Source organism: Brachypodium distachyon, chromosome 5 (assembly GCF_000005505.3).
Source record: "Brachypodium distachyon strain Bd21 chromosome 5, Brachypodium_distachyon_v3.0, whole genome shotgun sequence".
NCBI lineage: Eukaryota > Viridiplantae > Streptophyta > Magnoliopsida > Poales > Poaceae > Brachypodium > Brachypodium distachyon.
The window spans coordinates 25871236-25899140 of NC_016135.3; the positions used below are offsets into that span (position 1 = coordinate 25871236).

General features: G+C 47.3%; 4 protein-coding genes and 1 long non-coding RNA gene across 6 annotated transcripts; 2 read left to right on the forward strand and 3 right to left on the reverse strand.

Annotated features, from left to right (window-relative positions):
* Window positions 1-216: 216 nt before the first annotated feature.
* LOC100831999 (ubiquitin carboxyl-terminal hydrolase 22) lies at window positions 217-4451 on the reverse strand. Its single transcript, XM_003579336.4, has 3 exons — window positions 3387-4451; window positions 2228-2352; window positions 217-1682 (listed from the first exon to the last, which is right to left on the reverse strand). The coding sequence occupies exons 1-3, from the start codon at window positions 4193-4195 to the stop codon at window positions 925-927; spliced, it is 1692 nt and encodes a 563-aa protein (XP_003579384.1). The 5' UTR covers window positions 4196-4451; the 3' UTR covers window positions 217-924.
* Window positions 4452-14207: 9756 nt separating this feature from the next.
* Window positions 14208-15903, forward strand: LOC100832290. The gene is made up of 3 exons (XM_024455523.1): window positions 14208-14274; window positions 14363-14463; window positions 14561-15903. The coding sequence occupies exon 3, from the start codon at window positions 14608-14610 to the stop codon at window positions 15757-15759; it is 1152 nt and encodes a 383-aa protein (XP_024311291.1). The 5' UTR covers window positions 14208-14274; window positions 14363-14463; window positions 14561-14607; the 3' UTR covers window positions 15760-15903.
* A 2467-nt stretch (window positions 15904-18370) lies between these two features.
* Window positions 18371-19565, reverse strand: LOC100832914 (UPF0481 protein At3g47200-like). Its single transcript, XM_024456091.1, has 3 exons — window positions 19556-19565; window positions 19270-19373; window positions 18371-19078 (listed from the first exon to the last, which is right to left on the reverse strand). The coding sequence occupies exons 1-3, from the start codon at window positions 19563-19565 to the stop codon at window positions 18371-18373; spliced, it is 822 nt and encodes a 273-aa protein (XP_024311859.1).
* Window positions 19566-21615: 2050 nt separating this feature from the next.
* On the forward strand, window positions 21616-23823 carry LOC112269239. Of its 2 annotated transcripts, none has more exons than XR_002960766.1 (2): window positions 21616-23306; window positions 23455-23817. It is a non-coding gene; the product is annotated as an uncharacterized LOC112269239 (long non-coding RNA). The 2 variants fall into 2 exon arrangements; XR_002960765.1 differs by having other exon boundaries at window positions 21635-23306; window positions 23458-23823.
* Window positions 23824-24050: 227 nt separating this feature from the next.
* On the reverse strand, window positions 24051-27678 carry LOC100831505 (glycerol kinase). Its single transcript, XM_003580635.4, has 4 exons — window positions 27251-27678; window positions 25912-26133; window positions 24840-25824; window positions 24051-24526 (listed from the first exon to the last, which is right to left on the reverse strand). The coding sequence occupies exons 1-4, from the start codon at window positions 27394-27396 to the stop codon at window positions 24284-24286; spliced, it is 1596 nt and encodes a 531-aa protein (XP_003580683.1). The 5' UTR covers window positions 27397-27678; the 3' UTR covers window positions 24051-24283.
* Between the last annotated feature and the right edge of the window lie 227 nt (window positions 27679-27905).

The following is a 27905-nucleotide window of genomic DNA, read 5'->3' on the forward strand; positions in this document are numbered from 1 at the left end:
CGCTGGCTCGCAAGCCCAACTCGACTTCAATCTCTCCGTGCTGAAAACGACGGCAATTTTGACAGGTTTGCATCTTTGAACTGTCTACATTTTACTTTTAACTATTGAGATGCAAGGTTTTATTAGCCTCATAACACAAGCAAACCCATGTACAGGCATTGTTCTTACAGTGTAAGGTGCACAACACAAACCAGTGGGGTAATATAGCGCCACATGTGGGAGAATAAGCATCAATATGACAGTACAGTTCAGAAAGGGAGAACGATCCACATGCTACAAGCAAACATGAATATGTACAGTTGAAAGAAAAAAAAAGGCAGAGCAAAACAAGATGGGCAAAAATGATCTCATCTGTTAAGCTCATCTATGAAGTACAGAGTAGAAGCAAGAACGAGTAAATTCAAGGGAACATGATTAAGGCAGAATGATCTACAGGTATCAGGAAGAAACTCTACCTTCAGTAGAGATGGCATTCAGTTACTGAAAGGAACACATCAAAAATTAGGTTCCCTTTTGTCTCACTTCTACATATTCCAATTCTTTGCTCGCTCAAACCAATCTGGTTTCCAGTACAATTGGCCAGAGCACCCTCACCACCAACCACCAATGGTACAAATTAATGAACTGATTTCAGTTTAATGAAAAACACCCCCAAAGAAACTCATTAATCAGAGGATAACAAGATAATACAACGCATAATTTCAGGCATCCGTCCATCTTCCTTTAGGGTGTCTGGCTGTTGAAAAATCGCCAAATCAAACCTCTGATACAATCAGGTCAATGAGAACACAAAACTTTGACCGTCTGCCTTGCTGGCTGGGATATGAAAACGCCAGACATTTCTCTCCAGGTGAAACTATGTTGTATACGCTGATGACTGTATTTCCTGCTGGTGCAGAAAAGGCCCACGATGCTTGTTCCAAATCAGACTGCACCAGCTCTTTCACAAGCTTTATAGTAAAGCGTCTTCTGCACATAGAAGAGCATATAAGCCTGAGAAGTTCTGACAGTATGCTCCTCAACTCTGGTTACCCATGCATCATCACATCTGTACCAGAGATTGTTTAACCTGAGATATGTCACGTAGTGGCCAGCATCTAGTTTACCACTATGTGTGATCACCGCGAATATTTCGAATTCTGATGACAATTCAGAAACTGCATCTGAATCACTGGCTTCAGATGGAAATATGCGGTTCCCATATCTACTTCTGAGAACAGAGGATGACAGGTAAGGTGCCATGTCAAGAGAAAAAGGGAACTGCAATGAGTGATCAACCTTTCTTGACATCTTCTTAACTGAGGAATGCTCAAATCTCTTAATGTGAAAGCAGGAAACTAATGGAAGCCTCCGAATGGACATTTGCTTCAGGGACTCCTGCCTCTCTTTGCAACGTTCACAGAAGAACTTCTGTTCAGCATCTAGCCTCTCAGCTCTGGTAAACCGCTCCAAACATCTCATGAGTGTTGATACCTTAGAATTTGTGCCAGCTAAGTTCCTCTCACCATTGCGTGCATGCAACTTTGGGTTTGCAAGAGAATTGTTAGACCCAGCATCCAAGTCTAACGAGATGTCCACGCAAGGTTCAAAAGTCGTGGATGAGAACCCACAATTTGTGCAGATGACATCAGATCTCAGGATACCAGAAAAGACCCGGTGTGCAATACAACAGTCTCCATGGCCTATTATGGACCCAAAAAGAAGAAATCAAGGTTAGAACCAAGAACATTAAGAGAATATATTTGTACATATAAATAGCAGTTCAGCATGTACAAAGAAATAGAAAAAAAAAATACACGACAACCGTTTCTTTTTCGCTGATTATTTTTCTCACGACAAATCATAGACCAGCATATCAACAACAAGACAAAAGTAAAGCACATCATCAGAGAAAAAAAGACAAGCACAGGAAGATGATTATTTTTCCGTAGCTTTCCCTTCTTTGCCTTATTGAGTATCATGATGCAGAGCTGTCCTCCAATAAAATAGGACCAACAAGTAAAAACATTAAAGAGCCACACTGGGTATGCACCAAGCAACTCGTAAGAGACTGAACTGAAGGGATTGAACAGAAAGGATGTCCCAGCTCATGGCATCCACTGTATACACAATATGTGATTATCTTGAGAGTAATATTCCAAAATTTAGCTGTTTAGCCCAATATCCAAATTCATTGAAAAATATGCAATTTTTAAATTTAAATAGTAGAAAGAGAGAAGCTAACTACCTTGTTCATGTGATTTGTGCTGTTCATCCTTTATATTTTCATGAATATGGTCAAGGATGGAGATAAAAAATTCATGTGCATCCTGTTGCTCGTAGCTTGCGAGGTTTGATGCATGCTGCCACCAGCTAACAAACCACAACGATGATAATCAGAAGAAAATCAAGTAGTTTCATTCATAGACCAGAAGAAACAGGTAGTACACCAGATTTTTTTTGTGCAAGTCCATGCTCATAAAGCAAAATGAGCAGTAAAAAGACTTCACATAGTTTAAACATTACAAACATGGAGATGTCTGAGCTGCACCGTTTCTCAGTATGATGGCAACAGGTTCTAAAATAGCCATAGGACATACTCCGCATGTTGTGTGAAGCAAAGGTATGAACAGTTTGTCCCCAAGGAAAATAAAGAACTTACTGATAAGCCCTCACAAAGTATTTGCAAGACTAGCAATAACTTATGTACCTAAGATAGATGCCACATACTCGCATACTATCACATGAGTACCAAGACATACTGCCACAGCCCAGAACTGAACTTAGTTATGCAATACTATGACTTAATAGTTAACAATATGGCTTAAACAAAAGGAAAATTCAACAGAATCCAACAATAGAGCAAATGTGCATGCTACCTTCACATGGACCTGTCAAACGGGTGACCTTAGAGAATTAAGAGGTGCTCATGCACTTTTTCACTTGGTAGAATCAACGAATGTTCAGGTAGGCATGCCAAAAGTACTTATGGAATTAAATGAGAACATAAAAACATAACCATGTGTTGTATCTATGAGGGCATTGCATTGCATCAAACAGGCCATAATTAGTGTGTACTGCCACCAAGGAGATCTTGCCACTTTAGTTGCATGTCTAATATCTTTGCTTCCATCGTTGCATTGCAATTTGCATGATCATGATCTAACTTCAAACAGTTCGATGGCATAGAATGCAAACATAATACTATCATTTGCATTAAACAAAATACAATCCATTGTCTCAAACGAGACTACCTGCCCAGAGTTACAACACTTCACACAGCCATTTAACCAAACGGCTCAACTTTCCCAATACGCAACGAACCCAGCATAACAAAAGAAGCAGAGCACTTTCCTAAAAACACACAAGGACATCAAACCAATTCAAATAGAGCGCGAGATCCGGACCTATAGAGGAACTTGGCCGGGCTGTAGGGCGTGCGCTCCCCGGAGAAGGTGGCGGAGTAGATCTCGTCGAGATCGCAGGCGAGGCAGGCGGCCTTGGCGTCGGCACCGGCCGCGCGGTGCCTCATGGGCGTGCGGCGCGGGCAGAGGAAGCGATTGTGGCGATCGCCGAGGAAGTAGTTCCGGAGCGGCGGCGCGTGGAGGAGCGCCTGGAGCACGGAGTTCATGAAGCAGGTGTTGCCGAGGTTGTTGAGCCCGCGGAGCCCCGGCGGCGCGGCGGCGGCGGCGGCGCGGGCGGAGGTGGCGGGATCGGCGGAGCTCATGAGCGCGGATTCGGCCGGATCTGGCGCCCAGGCGCGGTAGTCGACGCGGCGGCGCTTGCGGGGCGAGGGGGCGGAGGCGGAGGAGGTGGAGGCGGGGCAGAGGGTGGAGGACTGGGCGAGGACGACGGCGTGGTCGAAGTCGGAGTCGTAGACCTGGTCCCCGCAGGCGGCGCAGAAGAGCTCGGCGCGGTCGACGTCGACGGCGATCTGGTGGCCCGGGGAGGGGGGCGTAGCGGCGTGGGAGGCGGCGTGGGAGGCGCAGAAGACGGCGGCGCAGGAGAGGCAGGCGTAGAGGCGGGGCGGGGACGGGGACGGGGAGGTGGAGGACGCGCAAGGGGAGCAGCGGGGCACCTCGCGCGCGTCGCGGCGGATCTCGGGCCGGCCGAGCGGGCGCACGCGCAGGCAGCGGCGGAGGAAGCGGAGCGGGCGCGAGGTCAGGCGGTGCGCGGCCAGGTGCGGGCAGGGCGGCGGCGCGGACGGGGTGGACATCGGGAAGGCGATGCGGCGGTGGGGATGGGAGCTGGGCGGTGGAGCGGCAGCGGCAGCAGGCGGTGCGGAGTGAGGTGGGGTGGGGTGGTGGCGGCGGGGGGGAGATGGATCGCGAAATGGTATTTGGGGTCATGGGGAAGTCAGCAGTGAGCCATGGGTCGGCAGCAGCAGAGTGCAGAGAGCGAGGCGGTGCTCGTGGCTTTCGCGTGGGATCTGACCAGAGGATCACATTATCAGGTTCTCGTAAATGTTGTCCCGTGCACTCCTAGCCATAATACGATCAGGTTCGGTTTGGTGATTAGTGTAACTGAAGATAAGCCACCGGATATAATGGGTCCAAAATGAGAAGGGAAAAACCACGATACGTTTCCAAACTCAAACTTCTGATACACACAAATCCGATCTCAACATTGGCACGGGGCGCACGATCACGCCAAGGTTTCAGAGTTCAGGCCAGCAATAGTTACATCAGTTGCTATATACTTCCTCCGTTTCATAATTCTTGTCTTAAATTTGACTAAAAATGGATGTATCTATTCCTAAAATGTGTCTAGATAAATGTAATATTTTGACAAGAATTATGAAACGGAGAAATTACTTTGTAGTCTGTAATGCAAGCAGAGAAACATACACTGGTAATATATGGCGTTGAACATATGTCAGTAAATCAATGTATACATGATTCCAGCTAAAAAACTGGAGAAGAGTAAACATTTACGAGACGTACAAAATGAATAGAGATCTATTGTTCACATGAGTGGTCAATCGGCCAGCCAAATCCCCCTCCCTCTCGGCAGGCGGCGCTCCGGTGGGCTCCCAACGCCGGCAGCCGTGCCGCCGCCGCGGCACACATCCTCTCCCTCGCTCCCCACGCCCACCGAATCGAAGCGGAATAAAAACGCCGGCACCACGCGCCACGCAGAAGGATCGACTAGGGGCCAAGTCATTCAAATCAACTCCAAAAAATTATCTTCCTTGCGTACAGTTTGCTGCGGGGATCCAATTAACCGCTCTCGATCGACCAGCTGCCGTCATGATCTCGTGACGCACGTGCGACTCTCGGTGACGGCTTGTCGACGAGGACGTGCAGCGCGACGCCGCTCCACCACCGCGATTCGACGACCCGCGCCCGGCCGCTCCATCACCAGAAGCTCGACGACCCGCGCGGCGCTCCACCAGCACCAGCAGCTCGACGACTGGCGCGTCGCGTCGCTCCACCACCGCGCACCGCTCCATCACCAGCAGTTGGACGGTCTCGAGGTTTTGCACTCCTGAATGGTCTATGCTATGGCACGTACATAGAGCACTACCGATCATGGTGGACCTGGTGGCAATGTCCTGTCCTGGTCTACACGGCCTCTTGTTCAAGGTTTCAAGCTAAGTCCTCTCCTCCTCTTCCCTTGTCCTTTTTTTGATGCATGTTTGTTGTCCCCATCCTTGATCGTGCTAGGGTTTCGTCGTAAGCTGTCGTCGCATGTTAGTCGTTCGCCTCCTCTTGGAGTGCGGTTTGAGAACACTATGTTGTCCCGCTACTTCTGCGGCACCGTCTGCCCGGTTATTCCCTCCTCCGGTCGCCCTGTCTGGCTCTTGGCCTCCGTGCTCAACGACGGCGTTGTCCTCTCGCCGGAGTTTGTCGGTCTTCTCCTGGCCAGTTAGTTCGGGGGCTACCCAGCGGACTTCAGGGTCCAGCAACAGCTTGATCAGGTTTTTGAATTTCAAGTTGCCCGCCCTGAGGTGGCTTCTGAAATTGTGCTGCGCAGTCTCTGCCAGTCTGGGCTTCTGCGGGTCGCTTTTGCCTTTGCCAACTTGGGCCGCGCCAGCTTGCCAGTTCCTTCAACTCAACCCCTCGCCTCTCTTCCCAGGTCTTCTGCCGCTATGGCCAGGCCTTTTTCTCCCTTCGAGACTGGTCTTGCTCAGCCCCATTCAAGCGTATCTCCTGCCTGTCCCTCCTCGCGATCTGCCACCCAAAACTCCCCTCTCGCAGGCCGTCTTTCTCCTGCCTCCACTCATCCCTCAAGTTGCCTTCCGGCTTCTCCGCTTCCCCCCGTCTCACGTCCTTTCCCGCCTGTGAGCATTTATGGCACGCGTGGCTCACCTAGCGGCCTGCATGCCAGTGTTCCCTCCTTCCCTAGGCACCCGCATGCTACCCAAATCCCCCCCTTTCGGCCCCCTCCTATCGGGACGCTCTGCTCTCTGCTAAAGCTGCCCCAACCTCCCGAGATGTCCCTTCCGCTTCCCCCTCTGCCAAATCTTTTCTCTATACCTCAAAGCCAAAAAACTTGCACTTACACTGCTTTAGGTGCCTCTCCTACTCTCACCGGCGTGCTCAGTGTCGTGACCCACTTGTCTGCTGGGCTTGCCGTTCCGTTGGCCACCCCCGCCGCTCCTGCCCTCAGCTCAAGCCTCGCGCTCAGGTATATTTCCCCCAGGCCAGCCCGTCCACTTCCCCCACCCCATTCCCAAGCTCCACCGCCTGCGTCCCCCTCCCGCCGCCTTCAGCTGACATGGAGCCCGTCATCCATGGCCGCCCCACCACTCTCGACGTCCACTACCCGTTTCTCCACGACCAGAACTCCCTCGTCTGCCTCATCAACATCAACCCCAACCTTCGCAACTTTCTCCCCTGGCTCAAGCGGGTGTTCTACCAGACTCTTGGAATCACCGCCGCCCGCTTTGCCGGCTCCTCCACTGCTGACGCTTTTGCCTTTTTGCAGCGGCAGGACGAGCAGGCCCGTGCTCTCCGTGCTAGCCCTCTGATGGTGGGGAGCCACAGGATTGATATCCTGCCTCATCACGCCGGCTCCAACTCCTTCTCCTTTGCCTACCGACATGTGGTCTCTCTCTCGCTCGAGAAGATGCCTCTGGAGCTCTGGAACAGGCGCGGCGTTGCCTCCGGTGTTTCGGGCTTTGCTGGGCTGATCAACGCAGAGCATGCTTGCGTTCACAGCGGAGACTTTGCTGGCATCTTCGTGCTGGCCAAAGTGGCGCTTCGACATGTGCCTCATCACCTGTCCTTCCACAAGATTAATGGGCTTCGCGCTTATGCCGACGTCTACATCAACGAGGTTTGGGATGTTGCCCGCACGCTCGGGCACCCCGCGGTTCCCCCGCGTTCAGACATCCCCCCTCCACCGCCTTCCCGGAGAGACTCGCCTCCTCGGCCTGGCCCTCACTCCTGCTCTCGCGGTGCTGCGCGGGTCAGCCAGAATGGCACTGCCCTGCTAGGTAGAGCCTATCGTGCTTATCAACACCCGCATGCTGCTTCCTTTGGCGATTTCATGGCCATGCTGCGCATGTCAGCCAAACCCAAGTTCAAGCTTCCTTCTAAGGCGGCGCTCCTCTTTATTTCCGAGTTCACCCCGGATTCGGAGACGGATGGGCACCTCAAGGCACAGCTTCTTGCCTGTGATAGCCCCACTCCGCACGCTGCCACCACCTTTGACCCCACCACTTGCAAGTTCTCCTTCGAGGTGTCGCTCAGCCCTGGCAGAACCATTGTTGGCGAGATCGTGGTGGGCTCCGCCCGCCTCGATGACGGAAACTTTCCCTGCTTTAACTTGACTACCGGCATCCGCTCCAGACAGAGCTGCAATTCACTCCTTTACAGTCTCTGGCCAGAGGACAATGAGGCTGTTGGCCGTACACTGCCCCTGCTCCCCTCCGTTGACTGCAGATACCCTCCCAAGTCAAATGTTCCCTTGCGCCTTTTTGGCAGAGTTGGCCCCACTCTATCCCTTGACCCGACCTCTGACGTCAGTTCTGCTATCCACCCAGCTTTTACCCAGCTCGAGGCACACTTAGCCCTCACCACCGCTCCCATCTGCACCCTACCTCCGATTCCCACTCTCATTACGGCCAGCCCATCCACCTTCCGCTTTCAGCCCAGCTGGGTGTCACCTGTGATCTGCACTTCGCTGCTCCACGCTCCTTGCTACTCGCTGCCGCCTGCCATTGCCAAGCTCTCTTGCAACTGTACTAGCATTCACCAAGAGCCTGATCCCGCCTCGCTCAACACCTTCCCACCTCTCCTACAGCTTTTCCCTCCAGCTTCGCCTGTTGCTCCTGCCTTCGTCATTGTTATGGACGACTCCGACGACTCACCTGCAGAGACTGCTGCTTCTACCTGTGCTTCGCAGCCTCCTGTCGCGCTGGCTGCTCCCCCTGCCCCGGAACCACCGCTCGTTGTCCCCGCCGCCACTCCACCTATGCCACCAGTGCTCGCTGCCACCGCCTCCACTCCACCTACGCCGCTAGCGCCCGCTGTCATCGTCGTCGCCGCCGCGCCGCCTGCACCACAGATCGCCGCCACCTCCGCCGCCACCACCCATACCCTGCTGTTGCCGGTGCTCCTACAGCACGCCCAGTTTCACCAAGGCGCAGCAAACGTATTCAACGCCTCTATGATGGAGTTCGGCTCAGCTCCATTGACCGCGCTTCCAAGCGCAAGGCCATTGCCTCGGAGAGTTCCTCCTCCTCGGCTTCGTCGACTTCTCGACGCTCTTCTGGACGTTCCTCCCAGAGCTCAACCAAGTCCAAGAAAATGAAGAACTCCAAGGAGATTGCTTCCATCCTCGACCTCCCGCTTGCGTCGACGCTAGCTCCGACAGAGAAGAGCAAGATTCTGGCCTTGGCAGAGATTTGCGACTTAGACGCTGACAGCATCATCGCCGAGGTGGAGGCCATGCCTTCCTCGGCCTCTTCTGAAAGCTCTCTCAACATCAATGTGTGATGGCAGTCCACTAGTTCAGCTGGAGCCCGTCTGTTGCATCTTCTTTAGTAGCAGATCTGGGTGCTTCACACCCGGTTCTCCCCTGTCTTCTACTTCTTTTGTCTGTGGTTTTCTGTGTTGTAGTTTGCCTGGGTGCTTCACACCTGGTTTACCTCTTGTTTCACCTGTTGTACTCCTCTTAGTACTACCTTGGCCCGTTGGTCTTCCCCTATGCATTTGTAATCGTGTTTTGTTTGGCTGCAGCAATGCATTTATTTTGTTCATGAGCATTATGTCTACTGTCTCTTGCATTTTTCCTTCTTGTCGTGAGTCTTGGCTGGTTCTATGAAAATTTTAGACTGGAATGTTAGAGGACTTGGCGACTCGGATAAAAATGTCCTGATTATGAATGCAATCTGCTCTGCATGCCCAGATATCGTTTGCTTACAGGAAACTAAACTGGACAATATTGACTACTTCAAGGCTGCTCAGTTCCTCCCTGTCGGACTTCGGACCTTCTTTTTTCAGCCAACTGCTAACACCTCGGGTGGAATTCTTGTGGCTTGAACAATCCTGCTATCACCTGCACCCTCGTCAGACAGGACTTATACTCTATGTCAGTTTCCTGCACTTCGACAGTAAGTAACAAGTAGTTTTTGCTGACAACAGTTTATGCCCCTTAGTCGCCAGATCAAAGGCCTGCTTTCTTTCAGAGTCTGAACTTATCAGCACATACAGCGACAGGGCCTTGGATCATTTTGGGGGATTTTAACATGTATCGGTTCCAACATGAAAAAAAAACAATAGACTAAACTGATCAGTCATGGAAGCTTTCAATGAATGGATTCAAGATCAGAATCTTATTGAGATTGACATTGCAAACATGCTTTTTACCTGGTCTAATAAACTAAGATTCCCTACTCTGGCTAAACTTGACAGAACCTTCATCAATATTGATTGGAACCTGGCCTTCTTACAAACAACAGCCATCACAACCACAGCTGCTACATCGGATCACGCACCCGTACTTGTGGATTTCAGCTTCCATTCACCTGTCTCAAAAATATTCCGGTTCGAGAATCACTGGATACATATCTCGAAGGTCAGGGAGTTAATCACAGAGCATTGGAACAAAGGTACACGCCCTATATGCTCGCCTGCAACTAAATTCATTTTCAAGCTCAGAAGAGTGCGTGCAGCTCTTCGTGCATGGGCAAAGAAGAAAGGCGGAATCCATACGCTTATTGAAAATAATAAAATTCTCATTGATTATCTTGGAGTGATTGAGGAGAGGCGGCTCCTTTCTGATCTTGAATTCGTTCTCAGGAAACACTCCAAGAAAAAATTAGACTGCCTCATCTCCTGGCAGTCTATGATGTGGAAAAGATGGGCAAAACTAAACTGGTGCAAACTAGGGGATGAAAACTCCTGTTTCTTTCACGCCGCAGCCAACTGTCAGTTCTAAAGAAACACTGTCAAAGTCCTTGAGAAAGATGATATCTAGTACTTTAACATTCAAGACAAACCGAACATTGCCACATCTTTCTTTTCAGACATTTTGGGTTGTCCCATGCTATCCTTGCCAACAGTGCAGTTGAACACACTTTATAATACTCAGGATTTGAGTCACCTATCGGCCCCTTTTACGTGGGAGGAAATCTGGACAGCAATTAAGCTTTCACCTAGCAACAAAAGCCCGGGTCCGGATGGTTTTACAAATGAGTTCTATAAAGCTTTCTCTGCTGTCCTAAAGGAAGATTTGCTTGCGGTCTTCAGTGGTTTCTTCTTACATCGCATGGATATTTCAAGGATCAATCAGGCTTATATTACTCTAATTCCGAAGGTAGAGCTGCCACTGGAAATCAAGCACTACCGACCAATCTCGTTGGTTCATAGCTTGCTCAAGCTTATTACCAAAGTCCTGGCGAATCGTTTACAATCAGTCATTCCAGATTTGGTGCATAATATGCAATCTGGCTTCATAAAAGGTAGAGCTATTGTCGAGAACTTCGCTCTAGCTTCTGAGTTGGTGCAATGTGCTCAAAAAAGACAATTACCCATGATGATTCTGAAGCTAGACTTTCAAAAAGCCTTTGACAGTGTGAGCTGGAGCAGTCTTCTCGCTATGCTAGCCAGTAGAGGCTTTGATGATAGATGGATAACCTGGATAAAAACCATCCTTAACTCCAGTAAGGCTAAAGTCTTGATGAATGGTCAACTAGGAGAGGAAATTTCTGTTAAGCGTCTCCCTATCTGTTCATCCTACTCACGGATATTCTTTAGCGTATGTGTTGTCTTGCTTTCGCTCGGGGCATCCTTTCTCACCCACTTAATGCAACGGACTTTTTCCCGGTCTTGCAATATGGAGACGACACTTTGATCTTGCTAAAAGGTGAGTTATCTCAAGCCCTCGCAATCAAGGATATCTTAAAAGCTTTCTCAGATTTTTCGGGGCTTCAGATAAACTACCACAAAAGTACCTTTGTTCCAGTCAACATGCCGAATGAACTAGCTTCTCAAGCTGCTGCAATTTTTGGCTGCACAATCAGCAGCCTGCCTTGCACATATCTAGGGCTTCCTTTATCCATGAAGAAACTTACAGCGGTCTCGTTAATGCCAGTCATTCAGAAGGTTGATCGCAGACTCGCTAGCTGGATGTCCACGCTACTATCTTGGGGCGGACGATTAACAATGGTTAATGCTGTGCTCTCCTCCATCCCGAGCTATTACATGGCCTGCCTAAAATGGCCCTGTGAAAGCATCGAAAAAATTGACAAACTAAGGCGGGCCTTTCTCTGGAAACGCTCTCAAAACTCCACTCATACCGATTGTTTAGTTGCCTGGGACAAAGTTATCCTACCAAGACAAACTGGAGGACTTGGCGTTCGAGATCTTACGGCCCACAATGATGCTTTGCTATGTAAGTTCCCTCACCAAAGTTCTCCAGCACTCAGATGTACCATGCTATAAATGGCTAGCAAATCAGTACCTTAAAAGAAATATCTCTCATTCTATTCGGGCTAAGGATACACCCACCTGGAAAGCTATCGCTCCTATGATCAAAATTGTTCAAGACTCAACCATCTGCCACCTGGGTAATGGCAAGCATGTTTCGTTCTGGATGGATTCTTGGACACGTGAAGGCAGGCTCTGCGAAGTCTATCCGACGATCTTTTCTTTTGCAACGGATCGTTTCTGTTCGGTGGCCTCTCAATTCCAGGGTGGTTGGACTTTAAAATTACATCCAAACCTCTCGGCTTCAGCCTTCCAAGAGCTCTAGAACCTCCTAGCTGTACTCGAAGGGCTGCAGCCCTCACCAACAGAACAAGACATCAGGGTATCCTTTCATACTCACAAGGCTTTAACTACCTCCTATTTCTATCAGCTTCTCACCTTCCGTGGTGTGCTCTGGGAGCCTTGCAATTTTATCTAGCAAAAGGTGATACCTTTGAAGCATCGAATTTTCCTTTGGCTTGCCTTTCAAGGTCGCCTTAACACGCGTAACAATATGTTTCGCAAATGTTGGAAGAATATCGACCATGCAGATTGCGACACTTGCCCGGCAATGGAAACTGCTAACCACATCTTCTTGAGATGTCAGCCGGCGCATCAACTTTGGACTCACCTTGGTCTGATTGACAAAGCCTCTTCAGCTGCATCCTCAGTAAGCTTTGTCTCTGAAATGCATAAACAGCAGCAATACTGACCCATCTTCTTCGCATCATGTGCTACTCATTTGTGGCAAGCCCGTAATGCTCGCACCTTTGATGCGATTAGGCTGCCCGATGCTGTTATCAGGAAAAGAATTGCGGATTCGCTGGTTTTGTGGAGCCGTAGAACTACAAAAGAACAGATTAAGCTCCATATGTCGCATTGGGCGTCTACCATTTCCTGAGATATCGCCCTACTTGTATTTTTCTTTTCTTTTTTCTTTTCTTTTCCTTTTCCTCTTTGCTGTTCTTGTACGTTGTTGTACTCTCGGACCTTCTGGTCCATTTGGAATATACAACGTAGACAATTCTTATCAAAAAAAGTTGAGCTTCAGAAACTAGCCTATAATCAAATGTTAACAGTTTGTTCAGATGACACGGCAGAATCCCCAATGCCATGCATACTGTCTATTGTTGCTCTCCTGCGCGCCTCAATTGCGACCTTCAGAAGCAGGGATAAAAAAGTTGTCGATGCCGGCATCAGAAGAACAAAATACCACCGAAATAAAGATCATTCGACTGTTACACAAGTTAGCTAGTCGGAGACATGTTCACTGTACTTGTGTAGTTGCGTGTTGTTGGATCCTGGTGGGTAATGCAGTCCAATATTCCCATAAAGGATCTGTACTATCGTGCAGATACGAATTCCCTCAAAAAAAAGTTTAAAAAAAAATTCCCTCAAAAAAAAAATCGTGCAGGTACGAACAATAACCGTGGCAAATGTGCAACTGAAATCAACCATGGATTTCCGAAGTGATTCAATGGGTTTGCGTGTTTAGAGAAGATAATAAAATATTAATCGAGAAGTCGTCCGTTTTAGTTAGAAATTAGTCGACGTATTTGACCGTCGGATCTTAATCCAACGATAGCACATGGAAGATGTGATAGCAAAACATGACCCTCAGATCTTAATCTAATAGTCCTGATGCGTCAACTGAATTTAAAAACTTAGAGAAGATAATAAAATATTAATCGAGAAGTCGTCTCTTTTGATTAAAAATCAGGCGACTTGCTGTCAAAGAAAAAAAAATCAGGCGACTTTTTCATATGGGAAAATTGGCCACAACACACCGTTATTTTTTGGCCTTTGCTGAAACACACTGTCAGATTGTGTCTTTGCTCGGTACCATTATAATTTTGTGGTCATTTGGCATAACACACTATATAGCTCAAAAAGAAAAGTTTAACTTTTTTATTTCTCTGAATGACGCTTTTTGCTTGGGAGGATGATGGTTTTGAAAAAAAAAAATCTCTAATTGAAATTTTGTCCCGAAATGGTAGCACGTAAGTGTCGATTTTGGACATAATTTGATTACAAAATTGGTCAGCATTTAGCCACAAGTCGAAAAATAATAGTCCACAAAATCATATGTTTAAAATTCAGTTCTAATGTGGAAAAGTGAAACTTTCCGTTTTATTCCAAGCAATATGTCGTGGCAAATGACCACGAAATTGTAAGGTACTGGACAAAGGCGCAATTCAGCGGTGTGTTTCGGCAAAGGACGAAAAATAACGATGTCTTGTGACCAATTTCCTCTTTTCATATTTGTCGCAGTAAACACACAATTATTTGAAGTGGCGTCTTCAACCTGGACCGATCAAAACCCACTCGAGAAATCACGAGCACGCTTGCGGCGATGCGACCCCTCAGCGTATGTGAGGTATGAACCTCTCCCACGGTCCCTCGTCAATCCGATCACCGCGTTTCCGTCTGTCCCCAGCCACTCAACATCGGACGGGCTTGTTCAGTCGCAGCGACGGCGGTCTCGGTGGAAGGCTCCTCTGTAGTACGCCTACAGACGGAAACCCTAGCGCATCTTTGAGACGATCTCGACGAGGGCGTCCTTCAGGTCTCCAGCACTCGTCGTTCTCTCATTCTAGTCGTTGTTCAAGCAGCTAACACCGGAGCATATTTATTGTGATTGACTGGACATGATATCTGGACAGGGTGGTGAACCGGAACCGTAAGGAGGTCAGTACTTCTAGCTGGTAGGATGGATTTGTTGGTCAGTGTTATTAAGAGGGAACTAAACAAATATACGTCACCTGAAGAGGTTATTCGAAGGGGATTTCGAACGATTCGCAAGGTTCCACAGCATATTCGTGAGGTCGATAGGAGTTCCTATGAACCGATTGTTCTTTCAATTGGTCCATATCACCATGGAACGCAGGCTTTGCTACACATGGAGAAGGAAAAATGGAAAAGTTTAGATTTCATACTGAAACTGAATTGCAAAAGATCGATACAGGACTACCTCAAAGTGACCGCTGAATTAGAAAGGCAAGCTAGGAACTGTTATTCTGAGGAGATCAAGATGGAAAGGAAACAGTTTATTCAGATGCTTCTGCTTGATGTGTGCTTTATTCTTGTTAAAATTGATGGATCTGTTATCACTGCAATGCATGACTTAAATAAGTATGGACGGAGTGCTGCTCAAGAAGTAAATGATGATACTACAGTTCAAGAAACTGGAGCATCATTAAGACCAGTGAATAGTGACGCAACATACGTCCGGAGCTTGTCTGCAAAATCTATGAACCAACATGAGGAATTTGTGCTAGAAATGGGACTATGCAACGAGGGTGTTAGTTCTTCCACAGCCGGAAGAAATAACGTGCCGAGTGATGAAAAACCTACCAGTCCATGTGACTCTTATATCATGGGAGATTGGTACAGTATTTCAGCCTGGCATGATCTTTTTTTGCTAGAGAATCAGATTCCATTTTTTGTCATTGACAGGATATACAGATTTGTGATGGATGATATTACGATAGACACATCACCTGCTGAGAAAACTTCCGAATGTGTTGAGGATATCTTGAGGCACTTCCCAATAGCCATTGAGGAGACAGAGAGACCTACGCAATTTCACCATTTCCTGCACTTATGCCATATGTACCTTAGACCAAGCCAAAAGACTGGAGAAATTGAGGAAGACCCAATAAGGCCTGGGTATTTGTACCACCTTATAAATTTTGGCCATAACTATGCAGATACTGCTCATGGACCAACGAAAAGCCGCCAGTTTAACACTTCAAGACAACAAAAGGATTGTTTCCAAGCTGGCATGTTGCCTAGTCGCTGGCGTCAAGCAGCTCAGTACCATGAAGCTGGTATTGGACTTATGAAAAGAGAGTACCGTTAATATGAGAGGCATGCTCTCTTGGATATCAAATTCAGCAATGGAGTACTGGAAGTTCCATGTATTCCTATCGATGAAAACACTGAGTCTCTGTTTAAGAACTTAATTGCATTTGAACAAGCCGACCCTCGATTTGGGAATGACATAACTGCCTATATTGTTTTTCTGTCACAGCTTGTTAGCACCCCAGAAGACGTTATACTACTTACTGACCATGGGATAATTGTACATATGCTGGATAGTGATGATGAGGTTTCAGCTCTGTTCACTAGGCTGACAAAACAAGTATCATTTGGATCTGATGATTATTACTACCTAAATTCTTTGTGCTGGATGTTGGAGGTTCATTACCAAAGTCGGCCAAACAGATGGTTGGCATGGCTATGGCGAAATCACTTCAGCAATCCATGGTTAGCATTAGCTGTCCTAGCTGCAGTTATCATGCTCCTGTGCACCATTATTCAAACCATTTTTACTGTCCTTGCTTACATCAAACCCCCAGAAGCATAGTAAGATTTCTTTCTTGTACTCTTCTTGTGATGTCCATTTGTTTTTGTTCAGCATGTTGAAATTATGGATACTTTCAAGTTTTAACATAAATTTATGGATTTTTTTACTGAACTTCCATGTATGCTGTTTATTATATCCAGACTGGCGACAGGTCGGCCAGCGTTCGGCAATGCTCCAATGTTTGTTGCAATATTTCATTTGAATCATATTGTCCACTTACGGCACATAACAGTCTTTCACTCTTTGTTCAGACTCTGAATTTGCTCCCCTCGTATTTCATTCAGGGTCCCCTGGAGGTTCTACAGATGTTTAGCCAAAACTTCTCAGAAAGAAGTGATTCTTTTGTTCATATGTTAGCAAATCCTTTCTGCACAATTCTACTGCAAAATGGAACCCCGAAATCGCATGGAAGACTTGCAATATTGTAACTTTCGAAAAAAGAAATTTGAGTGAGTTCGTCAAAGAAAAGAAAATGTAATGGAGAACCTATCCCTTTTTTCTCTTTCTAATATACTAACATCGGAGGTCTCATTAATAAGCAAAGGATTGCACCATCTAGTAACAGTTGTCCACTGGATTCTTCTTACATAGTTCTGTTAGGAACATAGTTGTTTTTCTTCTGGCGAGGGTACCAGAACATTAGGCGACGTATTCGTTCTGCCTTACCCGTAGCACTTGATACTAGGCAGGCAGCGGTGGGATTTTGGGTGGGCGGAATAGAGTATCCGGTTGCGTTAGTAAGATCTTCTCTTGGCCATCCGTCGATCGATCTTCCCGACCTGACGAAAACCAGCACTATAAGCTGACGGCTGTCGGACATAAAAATGCAAACCAAATTGCTACCGATGAAAAGAATCGTAGTATCATCCGCTCCACCTCCGACCGCCAGCGTTTCTTTTGCTCCGTTCCTCCCCTCCCACCGCGCGGAAAGGCACGGCGTCCCTGATCATGCTTACAACGTGGTCTATCTGAAAGCATCGCAACGCTGCCGTCTTCGACAACGCAACCCCCAACGTCGCCTTCCTCCTTGACCTGACCAAAGCTGATGCTAGATGTTTGGTGACTACGGGCGCGGCAAGCCTTGGAACGTTGCTATCGGCTAGTTAGACGTGTCACGTTGTATTTCGGATGTGGTTCTCTGTGTTCTTATACATAAACTTCTTTATATCAATGCTCGAGACGCAAAGCTTTTGTGTTTTCTAAAAAAAATAAGAAAAAAAATTGTAGTATCACGAACCGTGGGTGTCGGCGTTGCCGATCTTAGATGGCGAATAACGATTCCCTTTGACAAGCGAAGCGTTATCGCTTGCTCCAGCTGCCAATGGAAGCATTCGAGATGAGCTGAGTGCGACGAGCATAATGATGGCAAATGCGTCCATCGTAGCACGAGACGTTTTCGCCATCAACTGAAACTAAGATGTCCTTGGGGCGCCTCTGGTTATACAATTTATATGATCTCCTGATGCCTCCTTAATTTCATGCATGCTTAGCTTAAGCCAGACCACCTTCGGTATGTGGAATCAATATCTCCTAGCCATTATGCATTACTCAGAACATCGCCAAATACTCCATCCGTCCCATGGTCCCATGTTAAGTCACTTTCTATTACATATATCTAAACATATTTTAGTACATAGATATATACATATTTGGACAAATTTGAGTGACTTAATTAATATGAGACGGAAGGAGTATATGTCTAAGAGTCTAGGGAATGCCCGCGTTCCGCACAATACTACCTAAAAGCAAAAGCACATCAAATTCGAAGGGAGATTCTTAAAAAAAAAAAAGAAGAAGAAGAAGACAGTGGACAATCCCATGAGTATCCAGGATTTCAGACTTTCAGTTGCTCATAGGTTGATGACAGTGGACAATTTTTGCAAGAGAGTAACAAAAGTTTGTTTGCAGGGTATAAATTTTCCAAAAAAACACATGTATTGAATTCGGTAGGAGAACACATATGGATGTGTGAATATCCATGCACTTGAAGAAAGAAGTATTCGTAGATTACTAAAACCCTCAGACGAAGAGGGCCTCCTAAACTAGTGAAGTCTCCGCTAGTTAAGCAATGATAGCTCGTGGCTGATGTAGTGTACAAGTTTCACTACGGTGGATTAATGTATGCCAATATGCCGTATATTGTCTGCAAAACAGTGCAGACAAGTACAACAATCGTTCCTGCTGCAGCTAAGCCCAACCATGGGTTCCTGAAATGATTCGTCCAGAGCCAAGCCATCCACCGATTTAGACGATTCTGATAATGAACCTCCAATATCTGACAAAGAGACTTTAAATAATATGTGCCATTAAAATCAAATACCACATCTTTACTGAGCATAGTGAACAGATCTGACACTTGTAAGTCACTATCTAGATGATGCACAATTATTTCTCTCTTCGCGAGTTGTGTAACATCTTCAGGCATGCTAACTAACTGAGACAAGAAAACAATATAGGCAGTGAAGTCATCCCCAAATTCGGGACATGTCTGCTCAAATGCAATAAGGTTCCTGAAAAGGCTGGCAGTGGATTCATCAATAACAATGCAAGGCATCTCCATTGCACCATTCCTGAACTTCACATCAAGTAAAGAATGTGGTTCTAATCTATCGTACTCCCTTCTCTTAAATTTTACTCCAGCTTCAAGATATTGTGCTGCTCGGCGCCAGCGATTGAGTTCCTCTCCAGTTTGTAAGTACTTCTCCCCTTGGTCAGATGAAAATCTTCGCGCATTATCATCAAGATAATAACCAAGCTTAAAATACTTCTGTCCAAACTGAGGAATTTGTGAAGATATTGAGGCCCGATTTGGTCATGCTGATCGTCTTCTGGCTTCTGGCTAGGTCTGAAGTACATGTGACACAGATGAAGTAAATGCTGAAAATCTTTTGGTCGATCAGTTTCTTGAATTGCTTTTGGGTACCAACGCAAAGCAGTTTCCACGTGCTTAACAAGTTCATCTGTAAACGAAGGAAACATTAATATTTCATGACCCACCAATACCCCATACAATGCCTTGACAATGAAAAATGGAATCTGATTCTCCAATAGTAAAATATCATGATTTAAAAATCTTTTGAAGCGAACTACGGCGGGCAAAAGCCAGCCTGCACAACATTTTCATTAAATAAAAGAATTGGGATACAACGAGTACAACGCCAGCATTGCCAACAGAAACACAGAAAACAAAAACCTAGGGTCTCAAAACATGCCAAAAACGATAGACATGCACAACAAAGCACATCGATGATGAAGTCGAAAGGCGTCGAGCTGCCGAGCCCCCCCAAACACTGCGTCATCGATGAAGTCGAAGGGTAGCGTGCAGCCGAGGACGCCACGACCGCTACGTAGCCAGCATATTCGAAGGGCCGTGCGCCACCGAGACCCACCGCGGCGAAGAATGCCAACCGATGAAATAGAAGGATGACCCACCATCGAGAACATACCACTACCTCCTCGAGTCGTCGGCAGGCCGAAAGGACACACACCACCGAGAATACAACACGACACCTATGTGCCGACGGTGCGAAAGGCAACACACGCCGAGACCACACCAAAGGAAAACAAACGCACACCCTCGCCGGACATAAACCAAGAACCTAGGCGACACAAGAAAGCACCCAACCTTCAACAAACCTTAGGCGAAGCACTCACAGTGACTAAGCACCGATTGGAAGCAACAAAGAGTCGGGGTCTCCAAGGCAGCGCCTCCAAGGAGGGAAACGACATTTGCACGTCGTCGTTGCCCAATCCGACAACTACCAGATCTTAGGTTTTCACCCCGAGAACACCAAACAACAATGCACGAAAATTAGCTCCTCGATGAAGCCTCCAACGAGGGGAATGGCACCAAAAGGCGCCGTCATCATCGGCAGAGACCGAGGGCCCTGCAAGTTTTCACCCAGAGCAACATCTTGCGCACAACTAAGGCAACAAACAAAGCACGCAGCAGCAACAACGAAAGCAAGAATGCAGAAGAAGTTGCAGATGCCCGATTCCGGACCTGCGCGGCCGCATGCCAAAGCCGCCAAGAAGCGCCGGATCCGGTTGTCTCCGCGCAGCGAAGCACCAGATCCAAGCGCCTTGCTCCCAATCCCAGCACGCAGCCCCACACCGACCCCTACGACGCGTACCTTGCGGCAAATCTGAGCCGCCGTTTGCCGAAGCCGCAGACCGGGCCTGCCCCGCCACAGACCGGCCGGTCAAGCCGAGCAGCCAAGCCGAGGGCCGTCCGGCTGGGACAGAGAAGCCATGCCCCACCAAGGAGCAGCCGCGCCGCCCACAACGCCGTTGCCACGCGTTGGATCCCGCGGAGGCCGCGGCAGATCCAGGCGGCCCAAGCGGCCGCGCGCTGCCCGCCGAACGCCGGAGACGCAGAGCCAGCGGTAGCTCGCGCTGCCGACGAGGGCGCCTTTCATCACCGGAAAGCACCGCCTAAACCACCTCCGACCACCGTCCCTACAGAAAGCAAGAGCGCCCACGAGGTCGCAACCTGACGATGAAGTCTCGCCGCTGCCGTCGGCCACGCGGTCCTTGTCCGGTGGCGTCCTCCGGCGGCGACGAGGGAGGGAGGGGAATGGAGATCTGCTGTGGCGGCTAGGGTTTGAGTCGCCGCCCGTGTCACCCGAGCGACGCGGGGGTCCCTTCACGCGTTGCAATAAACTTTTTCTTCTCGTGCACTCTCGATCAACTGCCCAACTTTGCGATCATCTTCAGTGGCTTCATTTTGGTAATTAACAGTAGCTTCTCGATTCATGGGTGTGATTCCTGTGCTTGTACCCTCGTCTGATCCATTTTCACATTCTGTAATTGTCTCCTGAAGATTATGTTTCTCTCTATATATTTGTAATCTGTACTCTAAAATTACGTTGGTCCCTCCCAGGCTCACCAGAAGAAAGCATCCATCAAGCAGGAGCATTTGTAGGAGTTCATCATCATTCATTTTGATGTCCTCGGCATAACAGTTTCTTGCCTGTTTTGCTAGGGCCCCTATGGCAGTTAAGTAGTCATATAAGCTTCTCTGACTATGCAATTTAAGAAAATAATCCAGATAGTTCCATTTTTCCTTCTGCAAAGTGTTTAAAGCTGCAGCTCCGTGGTGATATGGCCCAATTGATATTACTAATGGTTGATAAGAAAACTTGTCAACCTCGCGGATATGGTTCTGGACTTTGTATATCATGCATGATGCTGCCGCTCTGTCAAGGCCCTCATCCAATGACCAGTAATAATGAAGTTCCCTCTTCATGGAATCAGCCAATTTGGCAACATCTACTGATCTAGCCATATCACCGCCTGCAGTTTTCAGGGGCAGATGATAACCAACCCGGCAAGTGGTAAATCGTCCATCAGTTTAAGGATGATAGATAAAATTGAGAACAGTACAAAGTTGGATTCAAGAGCCTATTTTTTTGTATAGAAGAAGAAGAACCTATTTCATACTACATAGCACGGTACAAAAACGAATTAATTCTTCGAAGCTTAAGATCTGTATCAAAAGATCAGAGAGTTACCGGGATCCCTGCGGTTCTGCACCGCCTCCACAATCGATATGTAAGAGTATCAGGAGAGGATTATTCTGCCGCCAATAGGGATACAAAGTATTACAAAGAGTGGTGATCTTATCAGGAAATCAATGAAAGGATGAGACAGGAGAAGTGGGATTCAGTCGAAGGGCCATGACTATTTCACACGGTTCAATCGGACGACGCCTAGTAGCATGCAACTGCCATACTCTCCTGGACACGGAGGCCGATCACTATACGGAGGAGTCCACGGTCCCAAATTAACCAACCAAACGAAAGGCCGATATCTATGGGTGGACCGTGGACGAAGGGAACCGAGAGCCGGCCGAATCCCCGAACCTCTCTGCAGCTGCTTTGGGTCCAGGCCTCCAGGGCTCCAGGCCTCCAGGGAGAAGAACTCTTTGCTTCCGTCCTCGCGCCGCGTGCGTGCGAAGCGCCACCTCAAGAACCGCAGCCGTGGTGATGATACCTGCCGCATATGTGTTGCACAGGAAAAGCAGGATAACAGTACTGAAAATCTGAAATATGGTGTAGAAAGAAATGCAACTCTGAACGAATACAGCGATGTTTGCTCTACACTATCAGGTTAACTTGCAGACGACACGATGATCCTCAAGCACAACATTAGGTGGGATACTGGGATTTATGGCGATTGCCTTCGTGATCTAATTTCTCTTTGACTGAATCAACCTGGTTTCCAGCAAGACGCTTAGGCGATGGCCGAACTCACTCCTGTCGGCTACGTATATAACAGGCACCCAGTTCAGTTCACCCAATCGATCAATCATTCAAGTTTATTCCTCTTGTTGCTAAGTGCTGCTGCTGACTCATGTCCAAGTTCAGACTAATAAAGTCATGTTTTATCAACTGTCAGAACAGTCAGGTTAACTTACAGGCAAGATAATGCTTGTCAAGCCATGTCCAATCCGAGAGGCTGAAAGTTCCACAGACCCATGATGAAGCACAGAAGCAGGTGGAGATGTGGAATTCAAAGCCAGCGCCCCTACATGATCTCACATGGCGATGGCCGAACTCCCTGTCGGGTTGGCATTCACGAGCTCTTAACTGCTCCCTCCGTTCCGTAAACTTGAACTAAAACAACGGCAAGAATTATGGGCCGGAGGGAGTAATTTCCAGCATGATGCTGAGACCATCCTAGTGACCTCTACAAGATATCTTTGCCTTCTTAGTAATTATGGGCCGGAGGGAGTAATTTCACATGGCGATGGCCCAACTCACTCCTGTCGGCTGTCAGATTGAGGTCTGTACTCTGTATATAGCAGGGACCGAGTTCACTTAACCCAATCGACCAAGCCTATTCCTCTCGACGGGCGATGGCGTCCATGGTGTTCATCACCTTGGCCACTGTCCTTGTTCTCACCCATGGCTATGAGCACGTCTCAGACCCACCCCTGACGAGCCAGATGGTACCAATTAACATTTTTAGTCTCAGCCATGGCCCTGAGCATGTCCCGCTCCCACGACCAGACCCAAAGGATGTTGAGGCCAGCATGGGTGATGCTTCCCAAACTTGAACGCAATCTTTCTTGTTATTCATTTTCAGTTTCTTTTACTTGTCTCCTCTTGTGGTACGCCCATCAATTTTTCCGCACACAGTTTGTAGAGATGATATCTTATGTACAAATTTGATGATGCACTGCAGCAGTGGCTGGACATGGTGATGCAGCCCCCGGCGTCACCGAAGAGAAGGGATGGTTCGCTGGACGTCAGTTGGCGAATCCGACCCCTCTTCCTCCTTGCAGTTCATTCACAAGGCGCTGCTGAAGGCGCCTTGAAAGCCTTTTGACAGTGAGATGGTAGTTTCAACCGAGAGAGGATGTCCATGTCCTCTCCTCTGTCCTCAAGCTGCAAGCTCTCCTCTGTCCTCTTAAGAAATTATCAGCCATCTCTTATTATTAACATTTTTTTGACTGAATCTCTTATTATTAACATGGTACCTGGTTGTGTTGTCAGCATGTATGCCTTGAAAACGTCAATGAACCTGTGAAAGAGGTGGCTATATATATCTGAATATTGAGTCTGTTTGTTCATATTGTAGCTCATACACGACGATTAAGGACTTCTCTGTATATCATGAAAATGGTTTTTCCCTGGCTTGGAGCCCTGGACACATAAATGTGCAGCAGACTAATAATGAAATACTTCCTCCGTCCCATAATTCAATAGATACATCCATTTTTGGGCAAATTTGAGACAAGAATTATGGGACGGAGGTAGTACCAATCATAACACTGGCAGTTTACTTCAGAAAAATACAAATACTACACAAATATTTCTTTCTGAAGAATCCAGATATCCATGTACCTATAGATATACGAACAAGTATGCTCTGATTCTTCCTATGAAACTGAAGAAGAACCCACCGAAGTAATGCACAACGTTTCCATTTATTCATTGACAAACAGGGGTTAAATGATATACCACCTTCAAACACACCTGATCCAATTTACCGTGCAACAAGGTGTAACAATCTAGAGAGAAAGATCAGCCAGATCAAATGATCTTGAGACCGCCTTGTACCAGGAGTCCCCTCTCTTCTTCCTGTGTGCCTCATCCAATTTCGGGCGGAAGACTGTCGTGTTCTCCTTGTGCAAACCTGCAAATATTTGCTCCTTTGTCCAGACACCAGCAGCTAACCCTGCTGCATATGCGGCTCCAATGGCTGTTGTCTCGATGTCAGCTGGTCTGACAACAGGACTACCCAGCAAATCAGCCTGCAGGTAAAGTGCATATGATCGTTAATGATCTGATAAAAACTTGCTGAGTTTCTACATTTACAAGAGAAGGTACTGCTGGCTCAGTAACAGAACAGGTTGTGTACCAAGGTATTATCTCAAAATTACGCAAAATAATTTACTAGTAAGCTAGGTTTTTCTACATTTCCGATTTACTTCTGAGTTTCTTTGAGAAACATTAATCCTGTTTAAGCACACAGCTATGTGACGAACCACATATAAGAGTATTCCAGTAAAGTATTTCCTTAGAAGAAAAGAAGCTGCTGAAGGGGAAAATCCACAATTTCTGTACCTGAATCTGCATGAGAAGGTTATTGACAGTAGCACCACCATCAACACGCAACAAGAACTCTCCTTCAGCACTCTTGACTTCTCCTGCCTCCCCAGCATCCTTGTGCATGGAGCTGAGGACATCATTCACCTGAAAGCACATACTCTCAAGCACTGCTCGAGCAATGTGCCCCTTATTGGTGAACCTTGTGATTCCTATGCAGATCCCCCTGGCATCATCCCTCCACCATGGTGCGAACAATCCATTGAATGCTGGCACAAAGTATATCCCACCTGAATCCTGCACGCTTTCAGCCAACTCTTCAATTTCTGCTGCTGAGCGAATGATTCCGAGGCTGTCCCTCAACCACTGAACTGCTGCACCAGCAATTGCAATCGAGCCTTCTAGAGCATAATTAGTGGGTGCGCTTGGGCCAAGCTTATAAGCAATTGTGCTAAGAAGCCCATGGGAAGATTGGGTAACCTCCTCCCCTGTGTTGAGAAGGATGAAGGCACCAGTTCCATAGGTGCTTTTTGCTTCACCTTTTTGGCATAATTGCCCGAGCATTGCTGCATGCTGATCTCCTAGACACCCTGAGATGGGGACACCAGCCAAAGGAAACCCATCGGCAACCAAACCAATTTTCTCTGAGTTACTGATAATCTTTGGTAAGATGTCAGCAGGAATTCCTAATGCCTTGAGTGTAGGCTTGTCCCAATCAAGTGCCTTTAGATTCATAAGCATCGTGCGAGATGCATTTGAGCAATCTGTGACATGCTGTCCGATCTGTTTTCCATCTTTACCGCCAATGCCTCCTGTCAGGTTCCAGATCAGCCAGGTGTCGATTGTGCCAAATAATGCATCCCCGGCCCGGACTGCATCCTTGACAGCATCAACATTTTCCATCAACCAAAGTAGCTTCAGAGCACTAAAATAGGTACTGATTGGTAATCCACATGTCTCCACAAAGTGTGTTCTACCACCCGCCAGCTCACCTTCCAATCTCCTGAAGAGGCAAAGCATCAAGCCTGACGTTAACAATACAGAGTACTACAGCATTAACAGAAAATGGAATATGGACAAAAAATAAGACCTGCAAATGGAGCTTGTGCGAACGTCCATCCACACAATGGCATTATAGAGCGGAAGGCCTGTGGATTTGCTCCACATAACAGTGGTCTCCCTCTGATTTGTGATCCCTATAGCCTTCAAGCCAGCAGACACATTTAATCCATCAGCAGCAGCTTTCTCAAGTGCATTTGCCATGCACGCCCTCACGCTCTCCATGATCTCCATAGGATCATGCTCGACCCATCTTGTAGTTCACATCAATACATAGATAACAAAAGTCAGAAGTTATATCCAAACTGCAGAACTAAGGAACAAAATATAACAGTATAAATTCAAGATGAAAACTGTAGGTACTTTATAGTTTACACAGGAAGATGGCACAGACTGTGACTAGACCAGTATCAAATACTAGCATAGAACATCAGAACATAAAGAACGGTTCAGTATGGCAGGTTTAGGTTTGTTGTACTCAAATATTAAATGGAAACAGAAGTGAAACAAAGAAAAGTTTTTATGTTGCTCACAAAGCTAGTATTACAGGTAAAAACACATCTTCTCAAGTGGAAAGTTAGAAGGTCGGTACTCCTAGAATGTGTCAAGATAATTAGTATAGAAGGAACATTAAGTGTCAACACAAAGTCAGGTTAGCATATGCCAAAAATGTTAAGGCGTCAAACTGCTCTATCAGAGAAAGAGGTCAATCCTCAAAAGTATTATTCTTTTTAGTAATTGTTGTGTATCAACTTGAGTGTGATGGAAATATTATCAAGTAGCCTCCCAACCCATCTAGTCATATGTTTACGTACTCAAGACAACAACTTATAATCTAAGAAAAGAGGCGTCACTGCAAAGTCACGTCTCTAAATAATTTAAGAGATCATGTCCTGTAAATAAATCAAAATCCTAGACTCCATTAACTCAGTAAGTAAACTGCCATGCCCTATCTTCTAGAAATTAAGATTATTTATCTACCCAAATTTCTTCATGACACTGTACTACTGTAGAGTTCAAACGTTCAAATAGAGAAGCACTAGAAAAGGAGTGAACCATTCTGGTAACTATCTAGCACTAGAAAATCTACAGAGACCATCACACACGATCCTAATTCGACAATTCAGCCATCAAAAGCACGATGTGCCCGGTCGAACACCTGAAGCACTAACATGTGTTCACAGTTAAGACTGAACTTCCACGCTCCACAAAATTCGGACCATCAACAACCCCAAAGGTACAGCTTAACGAAAAGGTCCGCAATTCCCTCCAGGTCAAACCAATCGAACAGCACAGAACAGAACAGAACACCGAAGCGCCCCAAAAAAATTCCATGAGATAGATCACACGAAACTTCCTAAGGCGCTCACCCTGCCTCCGGGTAGTGCTGCTTGAACTCGAGCTGGTGCGAGGCGACGGGCCTGGCGTGGCGGTCGTAGACGATGAACCTGGTGCTGGTGGTGCCCTGGTCGATCGACGCCACGTACACCTCCTCCTCCCCCTCCTTCCCCGCCATACCTCCCAGACGGCCCCCGAAGCTCGCCGGAAAACAACCGCGGGCGGGCACAGGGAAGCAGCAGCAAGAGCAGGGGGCTGAGTGAGCCGGTGGAAACGAGGGAGGAGAGAACGGCCGGCGTCGAATTGGGAGCAGTTCGGAGGTGGACTTGGGTTAACAGGGGAGAGTTTATAGGCGCGGCGGCGCGGGGTGGATTAGATGGTTGGATCCGATTGGAAGGGAAGGTGGGCGTGGAAGTCAATGACTATCGCTTTGTTTCTCCGGCTCCGAGCCTCTGAAACAAGTACTCCTATTGCAAGTCGTAGTACGACGAATTTTGTGTTGTCCAGGCTTGTTTGTGTACTGGCGAACGTTCAGACGAGATGCAGTAATTTGAGCAGAGGAGTGGGTCTGGCCCGGATCACAAACCGGCCGTCACGAGCTCCTATTATCGCCGTCTGTTCACGTGCTACATTTTCGCCTTCTTTTCGAAGAAATTACACGTTCAGACTCTCTTGTGATCACGAGCG

Excerpts from the sequence above, each read along its gene's own strand:
- LOC100831999 (XM_003579336.4), bottom strand. The coding sequence starts at position 4,195 with ATGTCCACCCCGTCCGCGCCGCCGCCCTGCCCGCACCTGGCCGCGCAC. Across the intron at positions 2,353-3,386 it reads CCGGCCAAGTTCCTCTATAG|CTGGTGGCAGCATGCATCAA; the intron begins GTCCGGATCTCG and ends GTGGTTTGTTAG. Across the intron at positions 1,683-2,227 it reads GCACAAATCACATGAACAAG|GCCATGGAGACTGTTGTATT; the intron begins GTAGTTAGCTTC and ends GGTCCATAATAG.
- LOC100832290 (XM_024455523.1), top strand. The coding sequence starts at position 14,608 with ATGGATTTGTTGGTCAGTGTTATTAAGAGGGAACTAAACAAATATACG.
- LOC100832914 (XM_024456091.1), bottom strand. Across the intron at positions 19,079-19,269 it reads TTGTCAAGGCATTGTATGGG|CCAAATCGGGCCTCAATATC; the intron begins GTATTGGTGGGT and ends CGATCAGCATGA.
- LOC100831505 (XM_003580635.4), bottom strand. The coding sequence starts at position 27,396 with ATGGCGGGGAAGGAGGGGGAGGAGGAGGTGTACGTGGCGTCGATCGAC. Across the intron at positions 25,825-25,911 it reads CGCACAAGCTCCATTTGCAG|GAGATTGGAAGGTGAGCTGG; the intron begins GTCTTATTTTTT and ends TTGCCTCTTCAG. Across the intron at positions 24,527-24,839 it reads ACCTTCTCATGCAGATTCAG|GCTGATTTGCTGGGTAGTCC; the intron begins GTACAGAAATTG and ends CTTTACCTGCAG.